Genomic DNA, 21,703 nt, shown 5'->3' with positions numbered 1-21,703 from the left:
GCAAAACGCACGGTGCACGCGTCAACTTATGTCAGAGCTGCTTTTTGACCATTTACGGCACGAACTCTCTCTTTCTTTCTCTCTCTCTCTCTACACCGATGTGCGCCCCTCTCCACTGGATGCACCAAACCGTACCAAATCGTGTCAAACACCAGTGCGACAGACATTGCCTCAACAGCGATGGATATGGAGCACCGCCCGGCGCAGGACAAATGTAAGCGCGCCTACGCGCGAAAAACAAATTGCGGCACAGTTCCGGTGGTGGGCGACGGTACGGTCCACGGATAGCCCTCTTTTTGCCTCGAGACCATCCATGCACATCATCGCGACGGACTCAGGCGGGCAGTGCGGCGTTTCATAGATGGTCCTCGTGCTCACCGCTTCCTGTCGGGAGGGACATGGTGCTGGAGAGAGCGCTAATTTCTGACTTCGTATCGTGACGGAGCGGAGCGAAAAGTCTGACGCAGGTAAGCGGCACAGCATTGGAGCGAGGAAGCGTTGAACGAATGGTTCTCATTGAGGGGCTGGGGGGAAATAAGTTCGCAAGACATTTCTACAGTTTGAACCGCGCCGCGCCTTGTCCGCCGTCGCCGCTCTTCACGGCCTGTCCCTCGACATCCTTCACCTCACCCTTCTTCCCGATGACTTTGACTCCGCCCCGTTTCAGATCGCCCAACAGATCCTTCTTGGCCCTGGCCGCCCGGCTCTCGCCCGGCTTGCCCGAATCCGCATTGGTGCCCGCCTTGCGGATGCGCTCCTTGTCCCGCCGCCTGCGACGCTTACGCTCCTCGCGACTGAGCTCCTCACGCACGGCGGGCAAGCCGCTTCTGCCGACGACCTCCTCGCCGCGCCCTTTGGACGCCTCGCCGGCCTGGTAGACCTCTTGGGGCGCGAGCTGACTGGTGCCGGCCACGTCGCCGCCGGCGTTAGGTCGCGCATCTTCCATCGTGACGACTGGGGCGTCGACGCGGATGTCGAGCTGGGGCGCGGCTTGCTTGGGACGGAAGTGCCAGGAGCTGAGGCTGTCAAGCTGACTGCTCACCTCCCGCCATAGGGCTTCGATGTCCTTCTGCTCCTTGGAGAGCTTCTCATCCTTGACGTCGACGAAGTTGGGATCGGTGCGCTTTAGATGCTCCTCCTCGTATTCCTCTGCTAGGCCTTTCTTGGCCTTGGTGTCGTCAAGCTCGAAGTCGAGCCGGCCTCGCCGACCGTCCTTGCCGGTCGCTAGATCATCTGGCCTTCGTCGAATGATGTCCTGAAATTCGTGTGCGAGGATGCGGCGCTTGATCAGCTCTTCGATGCTCTCGCTTACCTCCGCCGTGATGACAGGGACTGGCTTGCCCGCTCTCTCAAAATCGAGATCCTCCTCTAGCAGAGAGTTCATGGGTCTGTCTGCCGCTCGCGCTTCACCGGAAAGTGTCCATTCTCGCTTTGCTACGTTGGCTGCTTCCAACTTGCGAATCTCTTCTGCAAGAGCAGCCTGTCGGCGTTGGTGTGCCGAACGTCGTGATCGTGGGTCTGATGGGTCCAATTCTTCTTCGCCCTCCCGATCTGCATCTTCTTCCTCTTCTTCCTCATCTTCGTCTTCAAATAGATCGCGGTGTACGGCATCTATAGTGCGTTTGACGTCATCCTCGTCGTCCTCGACTTCGTCGGTTTTCGAGGCCTGTGGAAAGTTGTGGGGATTTGGTCTGCCCTTCTTGTTCTTTTTCTTCTTCTGTGCAGGTGGAGCAAAGAAGTCGGCGTATCTGATCTCGTTGGTGTTTCCCATGCCACCGATATCCTTGAGGTCGTCACCCATGACTTCATCATCTTCATCTTCGCTTGACGCGTCTGGATCGCCGAAAGTAGGCCCGTTCTCGTCGTCGTCGTCGTCGTCGTCCTCACCGTCATCAGCAGCAGCATTTGAAGCGCCGCCGTTCGTGCCGTTCGATAGCTTTGTGTCCGCGACGAGCGCAAGTGGATTGGCATCCCAATCAACATCTTCTTCATCGCTCGCGGCTCCGTCATTTTCACCTTGCGCATCCTGTTGCTCGAGGAATTCTGATTGTCGATTGAAGTCATCGATCGAGAAGAAGCCGTCGTTGAGTCCGAATTTGTCCGGCAGGTATTCAGTGGCAGGCTCCTCGTCCTCCCCATCGTCTCCTTCTGAGTCGTCAAAGTCATCTCGCAGGTCGTCTGGGCCGTCTACGTCTTCGTCCTCGTCTCCGTCCTCTTGCAAATCGGAATCTTCCTCTTCGTCATACATTTCATCGCCATCGTCGATCCCCTCGACTTCATAATCTACACCTTCAACGCCGAGCTCTTCCTCGTCGTCCTCGGTATCGTCTTCGTCGGCTTCGTCCTCTTTGAAAGCCACACGTTTCCCGACGCCGTTTGAAACGCCATCTTTTGCCTTGTTTGTAGCCAGCGATTGGTGTTCTTTATATCCCCTCTCAGCTTCGACTCTGACGGCATCGATGATTCTCCTAGCTTGTTCCCAGATCTGCTCAACGCCGAATCCCTCGGAGTGAATTTGCTTCAAGCGCAGAACCGATTCTTCTCCATCGCGATCACCTCTCTTCCGTTTCTTTCGTGCTTGCTCCAGACGTTGCTGCTGTTCTGCACTGACATCTTTGGCGACAGGGTCTAGTATGTCCTTGAGATAGGCGACGGCGTCGGTGTATAGTGGCAATTTCGGTTGTATGTAATCGTGGGGTGTTGTCGCAAGCGACGAGATCATGGAATTTTGTGCAACTGCCATATTGATCAGACTCGTGGCGTTTCAATCCCCTTGACGGACGGGTCGCAACAGCATTTCCGTAAATTTACAAGAATTTCGTAGCTCGACCGACTTGAATTTACTAGCGTCATTATCGGATGCATGCGCTTTGCGGACTGAGATCTCTTAGGGTTGCATTTGGGGTTGTTCACTGCTTTCGTGAATCCACACGCTTGCGGTGCTGGTAGATAGTACCAATGCGCTCAAATACATTGTTATTCACTACGTATCGTTTTGAGTGGTCGTGTCACAGAATATCTCGATATATCCCCTGCGTCTGCCTTCGTGAACCCGAATATTGCGTTTGATGGGCGCCCGTGACGCCGACATGTAGATAGCACTGGAGGCATTCAATGTATCAAAGTGCCTGCCTTCACCAATGTACCGCGATGTATGTCCGGACGGGGTTACAAACATATGCATATATCCCAAACATCTCACCAAATCGAATGCGACCATACACCTGGACACCCATCAACGTCTCGGGCACTCGTTCCGTTAGTATACCTTGAGATCTGGAAAATGTTGCAGTCGGAGAACGTCTTACGGTCGTCCTGGCATGTGAAGCACGGACCTCCGGTCCTCGCCAAGCTTTCCATTCGTAGCCGAGCTGCAACTGAATCTCGAGATAGACGGACAGAGAACCTCCCAGCACAACCAGATCACCAGCACAACACGCCAAGGTACGGTCGCCTTCACGGAAACAGGTGCGACATGAGACTGACCAAGTACAGATGTTTGCACGAACCGCCGCCTCGCGCGTCCCCTTCATCGCGGGTCGCCGCGCCTTCTCCACCACTCGTGCTCAGTTCGGATCTCCTTACCACTACCCCGAGGGACCTCGCAACAATCTTCCCTTCAACCCATTGACACGATTTTTCTTTGTGCGATACTGGCTATTCATGGGTGAGTCCCGAGGAGTGCAAGAGAACGGATGCCGCAGGGCTTCAGCCATGAGCAAGGACACTGACAACTATTAGCCACCGGCTTCTTCCTACCATTCGGCATTGCTGGTAAGTCGCGCGTGCCGATCTTGTACGTTAGAACGATTACTGACCAGTGGTATAGTCTGGCAAACCAACAAGAACAAATAAAGCAGCTAGCAATGGGATCATGAGAATAGGGAGAAACTGGTGGGAAAGGTTGTGTACATTGATTACGATGCGTGCTGGACTTCCGGTCAGACGTACTGTGTCATCGCATTTGTACAGCATACGAATATATAAGAGGCATGTCCAAATGGTCGCTCTCAATGCGAATGGTTGACCACAGCATTGAGAGCATCATCAAGGGACTTTTCATTGGTTGGCTTTAGCGCAAGCTAGCTCGTTGTACAGATTTTGTGATTCAGCACCCAATAAATTTCATATGTGCCAACTACAATGAGCGTTCAAATGATATGTGCAGTTCACGAAACGACTTGATGTTGACGAATGTGCGTTCTCCTGCATCGTGAATTAATTGACCAAGTCGCCGTCTTCACTGTAGAACAAAATGCGCAATTTGCGCAACACATTCCACGCAGCTATCCGATTGCCAGGTGGCACTCCAAATTTGACAGCAACAGCTTGGGATGGGAATGACCTGATTTGTTCGTTTGGTCCAACTCCGGAAAGTCATACGATAAGCCTGAAAAAATTCCCGCAAGGCTCATTCAGCTCAGACGAAGCTGTATCTATAGCATCATGGGACTCGCCCTCTCCCAATCCGGAGGCAGTCTGTGACTGCGTGGTCAGCCTTCATTGTCTATCAGAAAGCGGCATCATATGTCTGATACTGGAGGGAGGCGACATTGTACTTGTGCGTGAGAACCCGCAACTGGGAGAGGACTTGATAGAGATTGTTGGCTCCGTGGACGCTGGAATCACCGCAGCGGCATGGAGTCCGGACGAGGAATTGCTCATCATAGCAACCAAAGCCGATACGCTGCTTTACATGACGAGAGAATTTGAAGGAACTACGAGTATTAATCTCACGCAAGATGATCTCAGAGTGTCAAACCACGTCTCTGTGGGCTGGGGTAAAGCCGAGACACAGTTCAAAGGTCGAGGAGCGAAGGCACTGCGTGATCCCACAGTGCCTGAACACGTAGATCAAGGACGCTTGAGCGATCGTGACGACTCAAGGACAACAATCAGCTGGCGAGGTGATGGTCAATTTGTTGCTGTCAACAGCATCCTGGAGAGTGACATACGACGCAGAATAATCAGAGTTTACACAAGAGAGGGTATCCTTGAGAGTGTTAGCGAACCTGTTGATGGGTTAGAGGGCGCCTTGAGCTGGAAGCCGAGTGGTCAAATCATTGCTGCAATCCAGAGAAGAGAAAACAGCATTGACGTTGTCTTTTTCGAGCGCAACGGGCTTCGTCACGGCGAGTTCGGCCTCCGGATTCTAGAAGCAGACGTCAGCAAAATCGGCAGCCATATCAGTCTCCTATGGAACAACGACTCCTCGGTTCTTGCTGTAACCTTCACGGATCGAGTGCAGCTGTGGACTATGGGCAATTACCACTACTACCTGAAGCAAGAGATACTTTTCCCGGCCACAATCGAACAACGTGTGAATACTGTTTGGCATGCCGAGAAAGCTCTAGATTTAGTGTCGTTCTCTGGAAAGGAGCTGCATGTCCTGACATATGTGCAACATGTGGCTCGAGGCTCGAGCCTCACTCCGAACGATCAAGGTATAGTGGCAGTCATAGATGGCGCAAAATTGAAAATTACTCCGCTGCGAACAGCAAATGTGCCGCCACCGATGGCTTTCGACGAGATCGATCTTCCTTCCAATGCAATTGATGTCTCTATTGGCGCATCCGGCAAGATCATTGCTGTCCTTCATGCAGATCAAATCTCGCTGTGGGCTTGTGACTACTCCTCAAAGCCTCTGCAGAGGGCCAAATCTCTACGCACGATCGGGATCCGAGACCAGGAACAACCGCGCACCGTAATACACCGGCAGATTGAGCTCGTCGATGCAAACAACATCGTCACCATTGCAGTATCTCCAAATTCGTCTGGATCACTCATTCATTCTTTTGACGAAAGTAACGAAAATTCCTCGACACCTGAAGTCACACACATCAGCACACTTTTCAAAGCTGTGAATCAGAATAGAATCCTCTATCAAGTCAACAAAGGAGCTATTCGACACGTTGGTACGGATTTGTCTTCGAACAATGTAACTGAACTGTCGCTGGCGTGCACTGCTGTCGATGTATGGGCAGACGACTCTACACCGATCGCTATCGGTTTATCTGCGAACGGCACTCTTCACATTAGCGGCCCTGCGCAAAGTCTCAAAATTCCCGGATGTACCTCATTCTGTGTGACAGCGACGCATCTGATCTTTACAACCAGTCAACATTTGCTCAAGTTCGTACATTTGAACTCAGAAGAGCTTGTGGTCCCGCCGGATGAGCCTGAAAAGGACGAGCGATGCAGGAGTATAGAAAGAGGTGCGAAGCTGGTGACAGTAGTCCCTTCGGCATATTCCATCGTCTTACAGATGCCCCGCGGCAATCTGGAAACCATCTATCCGAGAGCCCTTGTACTCGTTGGCATTCGTCAAGCTATTTCAGGCAAGGATTACAAAAAGGCGTTTTCAATCTGTCGAACACAGCGCGTGGATATGAATATCCTGCACGACTACGCCCCGGCGCAGTTCATGGAGAACGTTGAGCTTTTTGTCCAACAGCTCAAGAAGGTCGAATACATCGATTTGTTCCTCAGCTCACTGTCCGAGGACGATGTTTCGCAGACTCTTTATAAGGACACCATTAAGCTGTCAGGTGGCGACACTGTGCCGGAAATAACGCCGGCCTCTCAGCTGTCAAACGTGCCATCTACGACAAAACCCTCGAAGGTCAATTTGATTTGCGACAATTTCCTCCGGGTCCTCCAGCTACAAAGGGCTACCCATCTCGAGAATATCGTCACTTGTCATGTCAGCAAGAACCCGCCAGATCTGGAGGCGGGTCTAGCTTTGATATCTGACCTTCGTAAGAGCGATAATCAAGCTCATTTGGACAAAGCTGTCCAGCATATTTGTTTCCTCGCAGATGTCAATAGACTTTATGATGCCGCCTTGGGGATTTATGACATTGACGTCGCTTTGTTGGTCGCTCAGCAGTCACAGAAGGATCCGCGAGAATACCTCCCGCATTTACAGAAACTTCACGAGATGCCGTCGTTACTACAACGATTTACGATTGATAATGACCTTAAGCGCTATCACAAAGCTCTCGATCATCTTCATGCCATGGATGACTTTGAGCGCCTCAAGACATTCACCACTCAGCACGAGCTCTATGCTACGGCCATTGAACTTTACCGTTACGACAGTAGTCGACTAGGCCAATTGATGCGCCTACACGCAGACTTCTTGTCGGAACGCAGCCGCTACAAAGAAGCCGGAATTGCATATGAGTATATCCAAGATTACGAATCTGCTTTCCAGGCATACCGCTCTGCAAATCTGTGGCGTGAATGTCTATCAAGCGCAACATTTATGGAAATGCCCGAAGATAAGATCAAGAATGTTGCAGGCGATATCGCGGACAGCCTCGTCGAAGCCAAAGATTTCATCGCCGCAGCGACCGTTCATCTAGACTACCTGAAAGATATCGAGTCGGCGACTCGTCTCTTCTGTAAAGGCTATCAGTTTTCAGAGGCCATCCGTCAAGTCGCCGTTCATGGCAAATCTGCGCTCGTCAAAGACATAGTCGACCCAGGTCTGGTTGAGTCTTCAGCTTCCACGACGGAACTTCTCGCCGAGATGCGCACGCAGCTCGGCGCTCAGATTCCACGACTTCGCGAATTGAGACAGAAGAAAGCCGAGGACCCCATGGCATTCCTCGATGGCGGCGAAGGTGGCGTTGGAGGCGATGATATTCCCGACAATATATCCCTCGCAGCGACGGATGCCTCGACCAGTGGAGGAACTTTTATGACACGGTACACAAATCGTTCCACAGGGACACTGGCCACCAATGCCACTCGGAAGACGTCCAAAAATCGCAGACGCGAGGAGAGGAAACGTGCACGAGGCAAGAAAGGAACCGTCTACGAAGAGGAATATCTCGTCAATTCGGTCGCAAGGCTCATTGAGCGTCTCAACTCTGTGGGCGAGGACGTTGAGCGGCTCATTGAGGGTCTGATGCGCCGGACGATGCGCGAACGTGCCATTGCTGTGGATGCGGCGTACAAGGATGTCCTGGATGCTTGCAAGGAGTGCATGGCTGAGGTTTTCGAAAGTCCCGTCACGGTGGCGGGTCCCGTTGGTGCTGGCCCCGATGGCGAGGGAGCGTCGGATCAAGCTCCTAGACCTTGGGGAGGACAGGGAGTACTTTGGGAGGCGCTTTCAGCGTCGCAGCAGAAGCGCGAGGCTCCGGTGCTCAAGGGTATCGAGCGTCTATCGTTGTTGGATCACGGCTCGGCAGGATATAGGTAGACATGACCACCCCTCACTTATACAAAGATTGCAGTCCTGCGCAAGAAGATGTTGTGTATCTGTGACATAGATTTATCATCCAATACTGTCGAGCTCACCTAGGCATGGGCATGTTTCTGGCATTTTAAATTGCTGGTCAAGTGACGCGGCTGGACCCTTGATCGCGGCTTGAGACCGACCGAGATTATGGGGTGAGACGCTGGAATTGGGCTGGTTTGACAGCATCGCGGGCGGCGCAGGCCGGGGGAGGCTTGCTGATGTACTGTATCATTCCAGCTTGAGATGAAAGTCCAGCTCGGAGGCGTTCTAGACAGTCCAATGTAATTTTGTATTTCGCAAGTTTCGCCTGCTGGAACAACAAGAACAGATTCTTGTATACTGCCATGAGTGTTATATTATGTACAGGCGAGTGAATTCCCATCACGGCAAGAGACATTCGTCCACAGCTAACAGGTCCTCTCTCAGCCGGTTATGATCACACCATAAGGTTAGTAGTGACAAGCACGAGACCTCCTTCGATGACTGCCCAGGTGCAGATCATGTACTTGGACAGCAAAGCAACATTTGCTATCGCGAAAACCCAAATGTCATCGATTGACTTCCTCCTCGGGAAGGATGTCCCGAATCCATCGCCAATACTACGCGCCGACGCAGACGACGAGACTCACGAATAGGTAGCTGATGTCGCGCTTTCAGATTCTGGGAGGCATTATCGGGAATCTGCTCAAGAACGATCCCACATCCAGACTCTCAAGTCAACAGATTAGCCGTCTCGCCAGACAAGAGGTTTCTCGCGGCGGCCGGCCACCACACAGTCAAGCTCTACGACATCCGGTCAACAAACCCGGCCGCTGTGCTTACATTTGAGGGTCATACTGGTAACATCACCGGAATCCAATTCCACTGCGAAGGGAAATGGCTAGTCACCAGTTCTGAAGATGGTAAGCCTTTCACGACCATGTTACCAAAACCCACAAATTCACGCGACGGCTAATCTGGGACAAAACTCCAGGCACCGTCAAAATCTGGGATACCCGCAGCGGCCACATCCAACGAAACTACTCGCACAACGTCCCCGTCAACGACGTCGTCATCCACCCCAACCAAGGCGAACTCATCTCCTGCGACCGCGGCGGCAACGTCCGCATCTGGGACCTAGGCGAGAATCGTTGCAGCCACCAACTCATCCCGGAAGAAGACAAGCCCGTGGCCTCCGTGACCGTCGCGACCGATGGCTCGCTGCTCTGCGCCGCCGTCAGCAGCAGCGTCGGCGGCAAAGTCTTCATCTGGCGCCTCGTCACCGTCAAAGACGTCACCAGCCTGCTCCCCGTGACCGAATTCGTCGCGCATCCGACTTACATCACGCGCGTGCTGCTCTCGCCCGACGTGCGCAAACTCGCGACCTGCTCCGCCGACCACACGGCCAAGATCTGGACCGTCGACGTGGAGAATTTGCAGGCCAGCATGCCGATCGGCGGCGATGGAGATACGGAGGACGGCGAGGACGAGGAGCTCGAGGAGCGGGTCTATCAGCCACTACCACTGGAGAGCGAATTGGACGGGCATCAGCGCTGGGTGTGGGACTGTGCGTTCTCGGCGGATTCGGCATATCTGGTCACGGCGTGTTCGGATCATTATGCACGGCTGTGGGACTTGAACGGGAAGAATATCATCCGTCAGTATAACGGGCATCATCGGGGTGCGGTGTGTGTGGCGCTGAACGATTATTCGGGGACGGAGGCGATGTGATTGATTGGTCATACGGTGTGTGGGGGGATTAGCATATGAAGTGATTCATCGATTGAGGATATCTACGTGAGCATGCTGTCGCAGATGTAGCTTGACTCGGCCAGCCAGTGGCGGGCATACGTCTCGTCATTTTTTCTCAGCCAGGCTTTCGTCCTGTCCTCCACCCGCTCTCTCCGCACCCGGTGACGAGAATCCTCCCGTGACACTCGGCGCCCGCCCCTTCTTCGCCGTCGACAGCGCGAGACTCGGGCGGCGACTATGCGCCGGGTTACTGCTCGGGGCGTTACTCCCCGCCTCGGCCTCACGATCGAGGAACTCCGACCACAACTCCGCCAGACTCTCCTTCGCGGTCGCCGAGGATCCCGCCGAGCCGTCGAGCGAAAAGTCGTTGACGAGCGTCGGCGTCGAGGGTGTCCGCCGGAAAGGCGATAGGGGCGCGCGCAAGCTCCCGGTAGATCCGGCACCTCCGCTCGCGCCCGGGTTGCCGCCGAGCAGGCCGGCAAAGCCGCTGCCTTGCCGTACGAGGCCTGCGGTCTCGCGCTGCGCATCGTCCCAGGCCAGTAGTGCGGCAATGAGTTGAAGCACTTGGAATTTCTTGGGATCGGAGCGGTCGAGCTGGAGGAAGTGGAGGAAGTGGTTGGTGACGAGGTGGCGGTCGACGTTGTCTTCGGGCCGGCCGCGCTTGAGGAAGCGAAGAGCCTTAGTGAGGTGATCGTTCAAGATGACCGCCTCGTGACGCAGTTTGCCGATCAGGAGATTCTTCTCTTTGACTTCCTTCTCGAAGGGCTCCGCTCTTTCCAGGGCTTCTTTGGTAGAGTCCAGTTCGGTACGGAGCGTTGTGCGTTCGGATTCGGCTGCCTCGAGTTTGGCCGTGAGTTGGTCTACTCGCTCTTGGCTCTGCTCGACGAGGCCGCGCAGCTCCTTCTTTCGCTCTTCTTGCAGGTCGCGCAAGGCACGTTGTAGTCCATCGACAGTACTGCTTTGCGTCTCCACCTCGTTCCGTGCGCGCTCATATGCATTCTGCTGTGTCCGAAGCTGCTCTTCTACTTCTTGCACACGCTCCTCCAGCGCTTCGCGACGCGATCGCTCCTCCGTAGCGAGGATCTCCCAATCTTGCATCGCCTGTTTGGCGACCTCATATTCCTCCCGTACGTAAGCCTCTCGGCTAAGCAGTTCATCCCGTTCCTTGGCGAAATTGGTCGAGGAGAGGTTTGTTCGGCTCCGTATTGATTCCAGCTCGGCAGTCTGCAATTCGAGTTTGGTATTGAGTGAAGCGATGGAGGATTGCAATCGTTCGTTTTCAGCTTGGGCCTCAGCATTGCCGGATTCGAGCTGGTCTATCTGTTCTCGCTTCTGCTCTAGTGCTGCAGCATCTGCTTTGAGACGTTCGCCGAGCTGAGACCGAATGGTATTGACCTTGCCCAGCAAGGTCTTGTATTGACTCTCGGCCTGCTCCTTGCCTTCCAGAGACTGTTCTAGCTCTTCCTTCACTCCCGACAGCTCTTCATTATGCTTCTCCCGCAAGCCTTCCAGTGATTTGCGCAGCTCGCTTACTTCAGCTCGAAGGTTGTCTCGCTCCTGTTGCAGTGCATCCAGTCTAGCGGAGGTCCCGGACTCTGCCACCTGCCCTGCATCTGAGTCGTCGGCATCCTCGTCTTCCTCAGCTTCCTCCTCTGCATCATTGTTGGCGGGGTTCGAATGCTGAGCCGATGCTGCTTCTGCGCCTGCTTCGTGCGAGGTGGATGAAGGTTTCACACTTCCGTCGCCCGTTGAACTTCCTGGATCGTCCTCATCCTCATCTTCATCTTCGACATTTTCGGGGTTGCTCGTGGCATCTTTCGACTCGACTGGTGCGGCTCCATTTGATGCACCATTGTTCTTTTTCTTGCTCTTCTTTTTCTTCTTCGACGCTGTCGCCGAGAGCAAAGTCAGAGAAAGGCCACTTGAGTGTACAATCCTGTTCAAATCTGTAGACATTGCTGCACGACATGAATGCCTAGCATTGGGTCCAGATTCAGCACTCACCTGATTTCGCACTTTCTGAAGCGGCAGTATTGGACATATCTGCGTGCTCTGTCCGGCTCTTAAAGCGATTGTGAAGTGTACTGATCTTCGTATTTTCTTCAAGATATAGTTTCAAACCATTCTGCAGCTCGACCTCGCGATAGAAGTATAGTCTTCTCGTCCACGTATTCGATACGTACCCACCTGTTCACACGTGGAATGCATTGATCGCAGTCGTCGGCCGCGTCTCGGAATGCCTCAGGTTGAAATTTCTCATTCCTGAACACAGCTTGAAGGCGGATCAAGCAGATTGATTTTCGCAACCACCTGGGCATGTATTATTGTTATAATTATTATTATTCCGATCACAACAACAGATATATGCAAAACTTCAACTCCTCGAAGATCATGATTTGCTCCATGAGACATAGATGATGATGGGTTTGGCAGTGCTTCTCGCACACTTGCTGCGTCGGAGACCGCCAACTGTCTACGAAATGTAGGCATGTCGTCCCCGGCACACCGCAGTTAACTTCGACGTCGCGTGTTGCGAGAGACCGCGCCAGGATTTCGCTTCATGAACATTCTCCAAGCTTGTAGCGTGCGACGTTCGATATCTGTGAGCAAAAGCAAATTGCTCGATCAGGGTGATCACCCGAGGCATCTCTTGCGAATCGAAGACCACCGTAATCGCGCATGCGAATGTCGCTTCTGAAGCCGCCCACTCGCCCGTGATGATTCGTGGATTCGATGCCGCAGCAAACTTTGAAGGCAGACTACTGCACAGTACAGCACATGCAACTGCTGCGCAGCCCAAGCAATGCACAACATGGATGGCTATCTTTACTGTCATCATAAATCACCCACGGGCAAGCAATACATGCTGAAACATCTATTTTCGGCCCCATTGCACATCCAAAGTGTATTTTCTTTTCCTGCCGAGCATCTACGCGCCCTGCCTGCTAAGCCAGCATCGTTGCGCATTCGTGCGGCGCGGACCTCCAGGAGCGCACGACAAGAACGATACCTACACTTTGGGGGTTACCACCCCGCGCGAAGAACAATCACAACTGCACTGTGATGCATGCATATTCAAACTCAATACACCAATGTATAGGCTCTGGATGGATCTGCTTCGCCTGTTTGAAACGCTGGCATATGTATCATGGCGCGGATGACGCCTCCTGCAGTCCAACACTGCCACCAGACACATGGCGAGGAGAGATAAGATGTCCTGATGAATGCCTTATAAGTGAGGTCTGTCGACAATCGTAGCAGAATTCAAAGAATCGTCAATTCACCCTTGTCAACTCGTTTCGCTTGCTCTGCCTAATTACATTGAGGCAGAGGTTCTACCATCTGCGACTCACCTATCAAGCCTGTCGCCGCGATGGATCGGTCACGTTGGAATGCAGCCCTGTACACAATTACGTTTGACGCAGAGGATTCGCAATGCATTGCACCGACTGTCGAAGGTAGAAGATGTAGACTCACGAATTCCATAGATGATAGGAACGAACTCAAGATACGCATGAGAGGTTTGAAGGCATCGAACTATGAAGAGGCTGCGAAGGCAATTGAAAAAATGATTCCGCTCCATGCCTGTAAGAGGCACCACCGCAAAAACCTAGATGAATACACTCTATTACAAGATGTCGCAAAGGCATACCTTGAAAAATTCAAAGAGCTGTATGGCAACAACAGGACTTTGACGCCTCCCATAACGCCTCCTGGCCCGTCGTCTGCCCGTCCGGATACCTGTCAAGCTCAAGCAGGATCGATTACGCCAATCCGATACCAGACTCGATCAAATGGGGTTGGACCAGATGTACCGACATTCACTCCATATTTGAACACAAAGCAGTCGACCATCAAGACGGTACTCGCAAAACCCATCTCATCTGCAGCGCATGCGTCGGGGGTTGTCCACATTTTCGCCTGGCCATCTCATCCTGGCTACCTCAAGATTGGCTTCTCAAGTGTATCTGCAGAAAGTCGACATAGGGAGTGGGTCCAATGTCATCCTGATTTGAAAATCCATTTCGAGATATGCGTGGCATTTCCCAAGCGGGTTGAGAAACTGATTCACCAGGAGCTCAAACAACACCGACGCCAAATTGTCGCTTGCAAAGGCCCGCGCTGTGGCGGAAGCCACAATGAATGGTTTCAGGTCTCCGAGGACCTGGCCATCAGCACCATGAAGGCTTGGGCAGAGATCTTCAACCGGAAAATGCTCTACGATGAGGATACTCGGGAGCTACAAGAGTGGCTAGATGCCAAACTCTTGAGTTGTCATGCGAATGATTGGAAAGCTACCCATCTCAGGTCGATACTGGACGAAGAAGAGAGCCGTCGTGCCGAGGAGGCACGCCTGGCGGAAGCACACCTGACGGAAGCACGCCTAGCAGAAGCACGCCTGGAAGAAGCACGCCTGGACGAAATATGTCTGAAGGTAGCGCGCCTAGTGGAAGCACGCCTGGAGGAGCAAGCGCGCCAGAAGACAGAAACACGCCTCAAGGAAGAACCACGCCTGAAAGAGGAGGCACGTCTGAAGGAGGAAGCGCGCCTGGACGAAACATGCCTGAAGGTAGCGCAACTAGTAGAAGCACGCCTAGAGGAGCAAGCACGCCAAAAGGAGGCAGCACGTCTAAAGGAGGAGGCACGTTTGACGGAGGAGGCACGCCTGGAGGAGGCACGCCAGAGGGAGAAGAAACGCCTAGAAGAGGCACGCCTGGAGGAAGAACGCCTGAGGGCAGTACACCTGGTAGAAGCACGCCTGGAAGAGCGAGCACGCCAGAAGCAGGAAACGCGCTTAAAGGTGGAACTACGCCTGAAGGAGGAGGCACGCCCGAAGGAAGAGGTACGCCCGAAGGAGGAAAAAGTTCTGAAGGAGATGTCACGTCTGAAGGAGGAAGCGCGCCAGAAAGAGGAGGTGCATCTCAAGGAAGCAACGCGCCTGAAGGAGGAGGCGAGCCGGTGGGAGCAAGCATTCCTGGAGGAGCAGGCACGAGGGGTTGCCAAAGAAGCACGACTGAAGCGACAACAGGCAGAAATAGCCGAACAACTTCGCGCTCTAGGACAGCAGCTCCAGCGACTAGGAGAACCCGAGCAGGCCCAACAGGCACAATCGCCCGAGCGACCAGCCCGAGTGCTTGCTGAGGGAACGGGGAAACCTCAAGTTGCACAGCAATCGACAACCTCAGAAGAAATTCCAATTTCATTTGACGAGACCGCCAAACCAAGCAAGCAAACCGATGCCCGACTCGTAAACCGCTCAGGAGTTCAAGCCAATACTTCTGGACACGAGCTGTCTCCACCAGCAACACCATTGTCTCGCCCGCGAGCTCAGAGCGAACCAGTCAGATCTAGCGATGTCTCATTGCGCTTCAGCCCATCTGCCACGGATATGGATTTACACAATATCGCGGTGGAACGCCGCAGCAGACGTCCGGAAGCCGAGAAACAGCCCACAGACGGCGAAGCAACTACAACAGCCCCGAGCGTACCAGCAGAGAGCGTCACGCCAGCGAAGTTGCACGTCTCATGGCCGCCTACACCTCCCGAAACTCCTATTCGCCACCCAGCCGTAGCAGTAGGAAAGACGCATGTTCCACCTGTGCAAGAAGTCCACCTCACAAAGCCCGACGAGGACCCCTTCACCAATGTAGCAATCCCTCTCCCACTAAAAGATGACCCTGACGCAGCACCCTTGGCATCTTTCGAATTCCTCGCCGTGCTGGACAAGACACGACAGACGACCTTGAGCCAATTGGCGGTAGCTGCGGAGGTGGCGACGACGACGACAACAGCGATGATGGAATCGTCGGATTTCACGTTCACGGTCCCGTCTAGAGTGAGGCTATGAGGAGCGATTCCTATTACTGAGTGTTTCCTTTCATGTCTGTTCTTTTTTCATTCCGAAAGATTACCCCTTGTTTTGAGAGCGAGCGATTTTGATTGTTTCACGAGTATGATGTTTACGACGACACGACGACGTTTTCTGCTTCAGAGAACTTTTTATAGAGGAAGATCAGATCAACGATGCCATTGATTTTGTTGTTTGCTGTTTCGGCCAACTGAAGCCTTTTACCTTACCGCGAAATTCGTTCATCAAACTGTGTATAGTTTATTAGTATGGAAATTTTGAACGTGCGGAGCTCCCTCCCATGGCGGCGTAGATGGCGGTCGGCCATGACAAAATCCTGCGCAGTGACGGGCTGTACAGACAGGCTGAGTGACTTCTTCGGGGCACCCGCGTTCCCTCTAAATGACAATGATGCTGAGTTCTTCGACACGCGACGATGGTATTATCGACGCCGATAGCGTGACGCATCCAATGCATCTCAATAAAAAGCCATTCACTCTTTGGTGATAGTCTGTGATATTGAAGGACGCGATCGAGCATGGAAATATGTTCGATGGCGTGTATAGACGACCTCAATTCGCTATCTCTGTTCACCGGTCTGGATGCATCGCAGGGAAAGAGAGAGCCCGGCTGCTGCGCCTCCACGCAATTGCCCGCGCACGCGAATTCTACGCGAATCGTGGCGCCGGACTAAAGCCAAGCTGGGCACTTCACTGCATTTATTGTGCGATACAGTACACTCTCAAGCATCCAACCCGGATCCTTCGCTTCTCGCGCCGTGTCCATGAATGTTCTCGTATACTTCTGAGCCGGTCGAGAGGGGCTTTTGCGTTGCACGGCCCATGAGACAGGGCGGCTTCGGAGGAACACTTCAATGAAAGGATTTCTACCCACTCAAAGCTCATGGTACATATCGGTTGCATGTACTGCACTACCCACGCTTGCTTTGCCGATGAGCTGGCACTGGCTGGAAGTGCTTCAACTGCCTGCATGCTCCGGGATGTCATGACGCGGTTGGTGTATCGCGCCTCCTTTATTTGCCAGCAGGTACATGGCGAGGAACGATAAGGGATTATGGTAAGAGTCATATAGTTGACTTCTGTCGACATTCTTACCCAAATTCAGCAACAATCATTACTTCCTGTCAACTCGTCTCGCTTGCTCTGTCGGGGTGCAGTGACGTAGAGCTTCTCTCGTCTGCGACTCTTGTATCGATCGCGATGACGCTACATCGTTACAACGCAGCTCAGTATACCATCACGTTTGAAGATGATGATTGTCAATGTATCGCACCTAGAGTTGATGGCACAAGATGTCGATCAACGCATTCCAGAGCTGATATGCAGGAGATGAGGTCGTGGATGAAACGAGCGGAGCCATCAGGCTATGAACAGGCTGCGTTTGCACTTAAGAACGTGGTTTGGTTCCGTGCATGTGACTTTGCACACCGCAAGTTCCTGAATTATTTCACTGTGTGGCAGGATGTCGCAGACGAATATCTTAAACGATTTATGGACGTCTACGACAACAGTGGAATTTTGACACCTCCCTTGACACCTCCTAACCGGTTATCCGCCCGTCTGGAACACCGTGAAGCAGGACCGGTCTCGCAGAATCGATATGAGACTCGATCAACGGGGCTCCAGCTACGGCCACCGACGTTCACTCGATACCCGAAGGACAGGAATTTCACCATTAAAGAAGCGCTCGCGAAGATCATCCAAAAGGACAAGGAACCGATGGGAGTTGTCTACATTTTCACCTGGCCATCTCATCCTGGTTATGTTAAAATTGGATTCTCAGGGAAATCGGTCCAATCGCGGTTCGATCGCTGGAGTCGATGTCATGATGGCCTACAAAAGCTTCGTGATAAACGCGTGACCTTTCCCGCGATAGTTGAGGCACTAATCCACCGGGAGCTCTGGCAATACCGACGCGAAATTGTCTGTTGCCAATCCTGTCATATAGGTCACAATGAATGGTTTCAGATCTCGGCGGACACGGCCATCAACACTATGGAGGCATGGGTAGCAACATTTGAGCGGGAGATGCTCTACAACAACGGTGATCAGGTACTCCAAAGGTGGTTGGCTGCCAATCTTATGGAAAATACAAATGACTACAGTATTGCCTATGTCACCTCAGTATTGGACGAAGAAGAGAGACGTCGTGCCGAGCAAGCACGTCGTAAGCAACAAGCCGAGTTTGCTGAGCAACTTCGCGTCCCACAAGAAGAGCCCCGGCAGCTGAACATAGCTCTCAAGGCTGAGCGACAAGCTGAGCAGACACGGCAAGCGGAATTGGCCGAGCAGGATCGGCAAGCGCAGTTGGCACAACAAGCCCAACAAGCCAAACTCGCCGAGCAGGCATGCCAGACGCAATCGGCCGAACAAAATCGACAGACCGAAATTACTGAGCAGACACGATTGGCACAGTTGGCAGAACAATCACGACTAGCACGCGTCGTTGTCGGAGGAAGCGAGCAAGCTCGAGTTTCCGAAGAGGACCGAATGCTGAGTAAGATCCAGCAAGCACAATCGTTAGAGCATGCTGCCCAACAGGCAGCCACAAAGCCACGAGTTTCAGACATCGAAGAGCCAGTGAGGGCCAACTCATCCGACCAAGCACATGTAGTGGTGCCAGACGCACTTCAACCGATAGCGATCGTACGGCAATCAACGACTTCAACCGCTGACGTAGCTTCACGTGACGAGGTTATTTCACCAAGCGAGCCAATCTCGGTACGACCGACAGATCTCCCAGCAGCTCAACGCGAGAATACTGGACTACCCACACCGGCATCCAGTCCACAGCGTCAACCAGAAGCCGTCAAATCCGACGATTTCGCCTCCCGCTTCAGCTCACTTGTCGTGGCAGATGCTTCACGTCAGCTTGCGTTACCGCATCCCAGTAAGCTCCCGAAAGCTACTGAAGACGAGTCTGAGGAACAGACCACAAGCGGCAAAGCGATCTCGACAGCTCCGAGTCCATCAGCAGAGAAAATCACGCCCGCCACGCCCGTCAAGCTGAAGGTCTCGTTGCCGCCTACTCCTCCCGAAACTCCTCTATATCGGAAGTCTGCACCAGAAGGGAACGGGAGCGGCCCAGAGGCGCTAGCAGTGCATCAAGGAGAGCCTTCACGACCCACCACACCTGTACCTCCGCTCCCAAAGGCAGACAAAGACCCCTTTGCCGGTTCGACTATGAATCAGCTGGCCAAGACGGCGGCGACGACGACGACGACGACGACGACTACGGCACAGGCGTCGGAATTCGTTCTCGCTGTTCCATCTGTAGTGGTGCCGTGAGGAGGAATTTCTGCCCGAAGTTATCGGATCCGCTTCAGCTTGTCTTGGTCAGGTCTCGAAAAGGTCGTCGATCGATCAAGAGAAGGGACCGAAGAGGAACCGATTCACGATTGAATGTTTGTCATGATGTTGCAGATGTATTCTGTTTTGGATTTATGCGTGGGGGCTTTGTTTTTTTGATACTTGGGAAGGAATGGGCGCTTAGGGTAGCGATATCACGATGAGATGATTTCCAATGACATGTGCGTGCAGAATGGAAAACTCATGATGAAGTCTCAGAGATGCTCGACGAGTTCATCGTCAATGGTCTGTCTACGATCGTGGCATGCTGCGATCGTCATGCTTTTCGATGCTGAAAATTTCAGAAGCTAGTTCAAGCGGGACTCATCGTCATCCACGGCGGCCTTTTCAAACCCAGCCTGGGAAGACCACAGCGCGAGACGATGACTGGAGGTCTGATCGAAACAGCCGCCTTTCTCGCGTCCATTCGCCTCGATCATTCCTCTCTAGTCCTTTCTCTCTAAAGGACATCTCCTCCGACGCCACACCGACATCTTCCAAACCCACCCACCAGCTTTCGGACCGTCTTCCTCACACGAGAGGCCCATCCCTCCTCCTCCTCCTCACTGCGCCGCCTTCTCCGGCACGCAGAACGCCTCGAACTCCTTCCACGCCTTCTCCAGGTCGTCGTTGACGATGATCTGATCGTGCACGCCGGGCGTCTTGGCGAACTCCAGTTCGTTCTTCGCCTGGGCCAAGCGCTGGAGGATGGCGTCCTCCTTGTCCGTGGCCCGGCCGCGGAGTCGCTGCTCGAGCACCTCCATGGACGGCGGCTGGAGGAAGAGGAAGCGGGCGTTGAGCGAGGAGTTCTTCTTGACCTGTTTCACACCCTGGTCGCATCCCGTCAGCATTGTCCTTTCTCTCTCTCTCCCTCCCTCCCTCTCTCTCTGTCTCTGGAAAAAAAAAGAAACATACCTCCATCTCAATGTCCAAGATGCACGTCCGGCCCTTCTCGGCCACCGTCTTCACCGCCTGCACGCTGGTGCCGTACGAGTTGCTGCCGAACGTGGCATGCTCGATGAACGCGTCCTCGGCGACCAGCCGCTGGAACTCCTCCTTGGTCGTGAAGTAGTAGGCCACGCCGTCCTCCTCGCCGTCGCGCGGCCCGCGCGTCGTGTGCGAGACGGAGAAGCCGAAGCGGTCCGGGTAGGCGGCGAAGAGGCGCTTCAGCAGCGTGGATTTGCCGGAGCCCGAGGGCCCGGAGACGACGATGGGCCGCGGCGGGGAGTCTGGTGGACGATTAGAGAGGTTCGTGGTCAGGTGGATTGGGGTCCCGTGGGCGATGCGGAGTCTGTTTACCTGTCGGTGCCATGGCGTGTGATGAGCGGATCCCGAGGCCGGAGCGGTGGAGTAGTATCGCGGCGGGAGGAGTGGTGCGGATGGTGGACGAGGGGGAGATGGTCGTCCAGCAGTGAAGCCGACGATGGACTGCACGCATTCAGACTCGCGGTCGCGTAGTAAGTCCACCAGTACTGGAGCAGTGAGGGAAAGCCAACGCTACTGTGGATGTGCCTACCTAGCTAGCTACAATAGTACAACAGACATTGCAACAAGAACTGCACTTTGTGGATTAGGCGGGGGTTTCCAATGCGCCCGCCCAAGCGAGCTGCTCTCTCCCTCTCCCTCTCCCGTCAGACACTCAGGCGGGGATCGACCATCGTATCTCTCCGGCGAACCCCTCCCTCTTCACCCGCATCAATGGAGATGGTCATTCCGTAGTGAACGTCTCTCATTGGTCACGTGTCTTGGGAGGCTAAGGGATGTCGGTCAACCGGTTCACCCACAGTCCCAGTCCCACACCCAACAGCTCTGTCACTGAGGCTGAGGCCGGGAGACAGCTTGGGAACGATCTCTTCGGAGTCATCAGTCTTGGCCTGGGAGAAATATAGATGAATGGATGACTGTTGACCTGTGGGGGACCTCCCGGCATCGAAGTGTTTCGTGTATGTAAATACATGTGTATATATATATGCCCAGGTGTATATATGATTACTACTTACCGATTAGCATTTGAACAGTAGCATTTCTTGCGTTTCTCCCATGGTGAAGAAAGAAACCGTGTGTCCGGTGCGGAAGAGAGGTGATGAAAGCTCATTGGTCAGGATCACGTCCGAGCTAGTGAAGGGCCGAGTTTATCGAACATCCGGCAGTGTTTGATCCCCAGCGCGTTCAGTGTGTTTTTCGATAATAATCCATCATTCATCCATCATTCACAATCCATAATTCATAACCCATGATTCATAATCTATAATTCATGATCTGTGACTCATAATTTATAGTCCATGACCCACCTGCATAATTCGTAGTTCCTGATCCAGCATCTATAATGCATAATTCATAATTCACTTATCATTCATTTCTTAGCCGAGGGAGAGCTTCGAGTTCACGATTGAGGGCAACGATGACTTTCTCGAGAGTCGACATTTCGTTCCACTCTCTCTGCCTACGGTCGATAGAAATTGGTATAGATAGCCAGTCTCCCAGGCACAATTGATATATATACAGTAC

General features: G+C 53.3%; 7 protein-coding genes across 7 annotated transcripts; 4 read left to right on the top strand and 3 right to left on the bottom strand.

Moving 5' to 3' along the window:
* Positions 1–553: 553 nt before the first annotated feature.
* On the bottom strand, positions 554–2,743 carry K489DRAFT_412229 (Mpp10 protein; the record flags this gene model as incomplete). Its single annotated transcript, XM_033607907.1, has 1 exon — positions 554–2,743. The coding sequence occupies one exon, from the start codon at positions 2,741–2,743 to the stop codon at positions 554–556; it is 2,190 nt and encodes a 729-aa protein (XP_033457287.1).
* A 397-nt stretch (positions 2,744–3,140) lies between these two features.
* Positions 3,141–3,933, top strand: K489DRAFT_433682 (uncharacterized protein; the record flags this gene model as incomplete). The annotated part of the gene is made up of 5 exons (XM_033608526.1): positions 3,141–3,152; positions 3,394–3,444; positions 3,496–3,667; positions 3,742–3,774; positions 3,830–3,933. The coding sequence occupies 5 exons, from the start codon at positions 3,141–3,143 to the stop codon at positions 3,853–3,855; spliced, it is 294 nt and encodes a 97-aa protein (XP_033457286.1). The 3' UTR covers positions 3,856–3,933.
* A 322-nt stretch (positions 3,934–4,255) lies between these two features.
* Positions 4,256–9,958, top strand: K489DRAFT_412227 (IKI3-domain-containing protein; the record flags this gene model as incomplete). The annotated part of the gene is made up of 3 exons (XM_033607906.1): positions 4,256–8,205; positions 8,906–9,150; positions 9,222–9,958. The coding sequence occupies 3 exons, from the start codon at positions 4,256–4,258 to the stop codon at positions 9,956–9,958; spliced, it is 4,932 nt and encodes a 1,643-aa protein (XP_033457285.1).
* K489DRAFT_383034 (uncharacterized protein) lies at positions 9,711–12,142 on the bottom strand. The gene is made up of 2 exons (XM_033605505.1): positions 11,984–12,142; positions 9,711–11,868 (listed from the first exon to the last, which is right to left on the bottom strand). The coding sequence occupies exons 1-2, from the start codon at positions 12,018–12,020 to the stop codon at positions 10,085–10,087; spliced, it is 1,821 nt and encodes a 606-aa protein (XP_033457284.1). The 5' UTR covers positions 12,021–12,142; the 3' UTR covers positions 9,711–10,084.
* Positions 12,143–13,352: 1,210 nt separating this feature from the next.
* Positions 13,353–15,827, top strand: K489DRAFT_372764 (uncharacterized protein; the record flags this gene model as incomplete). The annotated part of the gene is made up of 1 exon (XM_033603361.1): positions 13,353–15,827. One exon carries the CDS (start codon positions 13,353–13,355, stop codon positions 15,825–15,827), a length of 2,475 nt encoding a protein of 824 aa, XP_033457283.1.
* A 756-nt stretch (positions 15,828–16,583) lies between these two features.
* K489DRAFT_383032 (uncharacterized protein) lies at positions 16,584–19,389 on the top strand. Its single transcript, XM_033605504.1, has one exon. The coding sequence runs from the start codon at positions 17,048–17,050 to the stop codon at positions 19,133–19,135; it is 2,088 nt and encodes a 695-aa protein (XP_033457282.1). The 5' UTR covers positions 16,584–17,047; the 3' UTR covers positions 19,136–19,389.
* A 57-nt stretch (positions 19,390–19,446) lies between these two features.
* On the bottom strand, positions 19,447–20,771 carry K489DRAFT_51275 (guanylate kinase). The gene is made up of 4 exons (XM_033608684.1): positions 20,712–20,771; positions 20,495–20,623; positions 20,111–20,424; positions 19,447–20,025 (listed from the first exon to the last, which is right to left on the bottom strand). The coding sequence occupies exons 2-4, from the start codon at positions 20,505–20,507 to the stop codon at positions 19,759–19,761; spliced, it is 594 nt and encodes a 197-aa protein (XP_033457281.1). The 5' UTR covers positions 20,508–20,623; positions 20,712–20,771; the 3' UTR covers positions 19,447–19,758.
* Between the last annotated feature and the right edge of the window lie 932 nt (positions 20,772–21,703).

The sequence above is a fragment of the Dissoconium aciculare genome, assembly GCF_010015565.1.
Source record: "Dissoconium aciculare CBS 342.82 unplaced genomic scaffold K489scaffold_11, whole genome shotgun sequence".
Lineage (NCBI taxonomy): Eukaryota > Fungi > Ascomycota > Dothideomycetes > Mycosphaerellales > Dissoconiaceae > Dissoconium > Dissoconium aciculare.
This window is presented reverse-complemented; position numbering and strand designations above follow the sequence as displayed.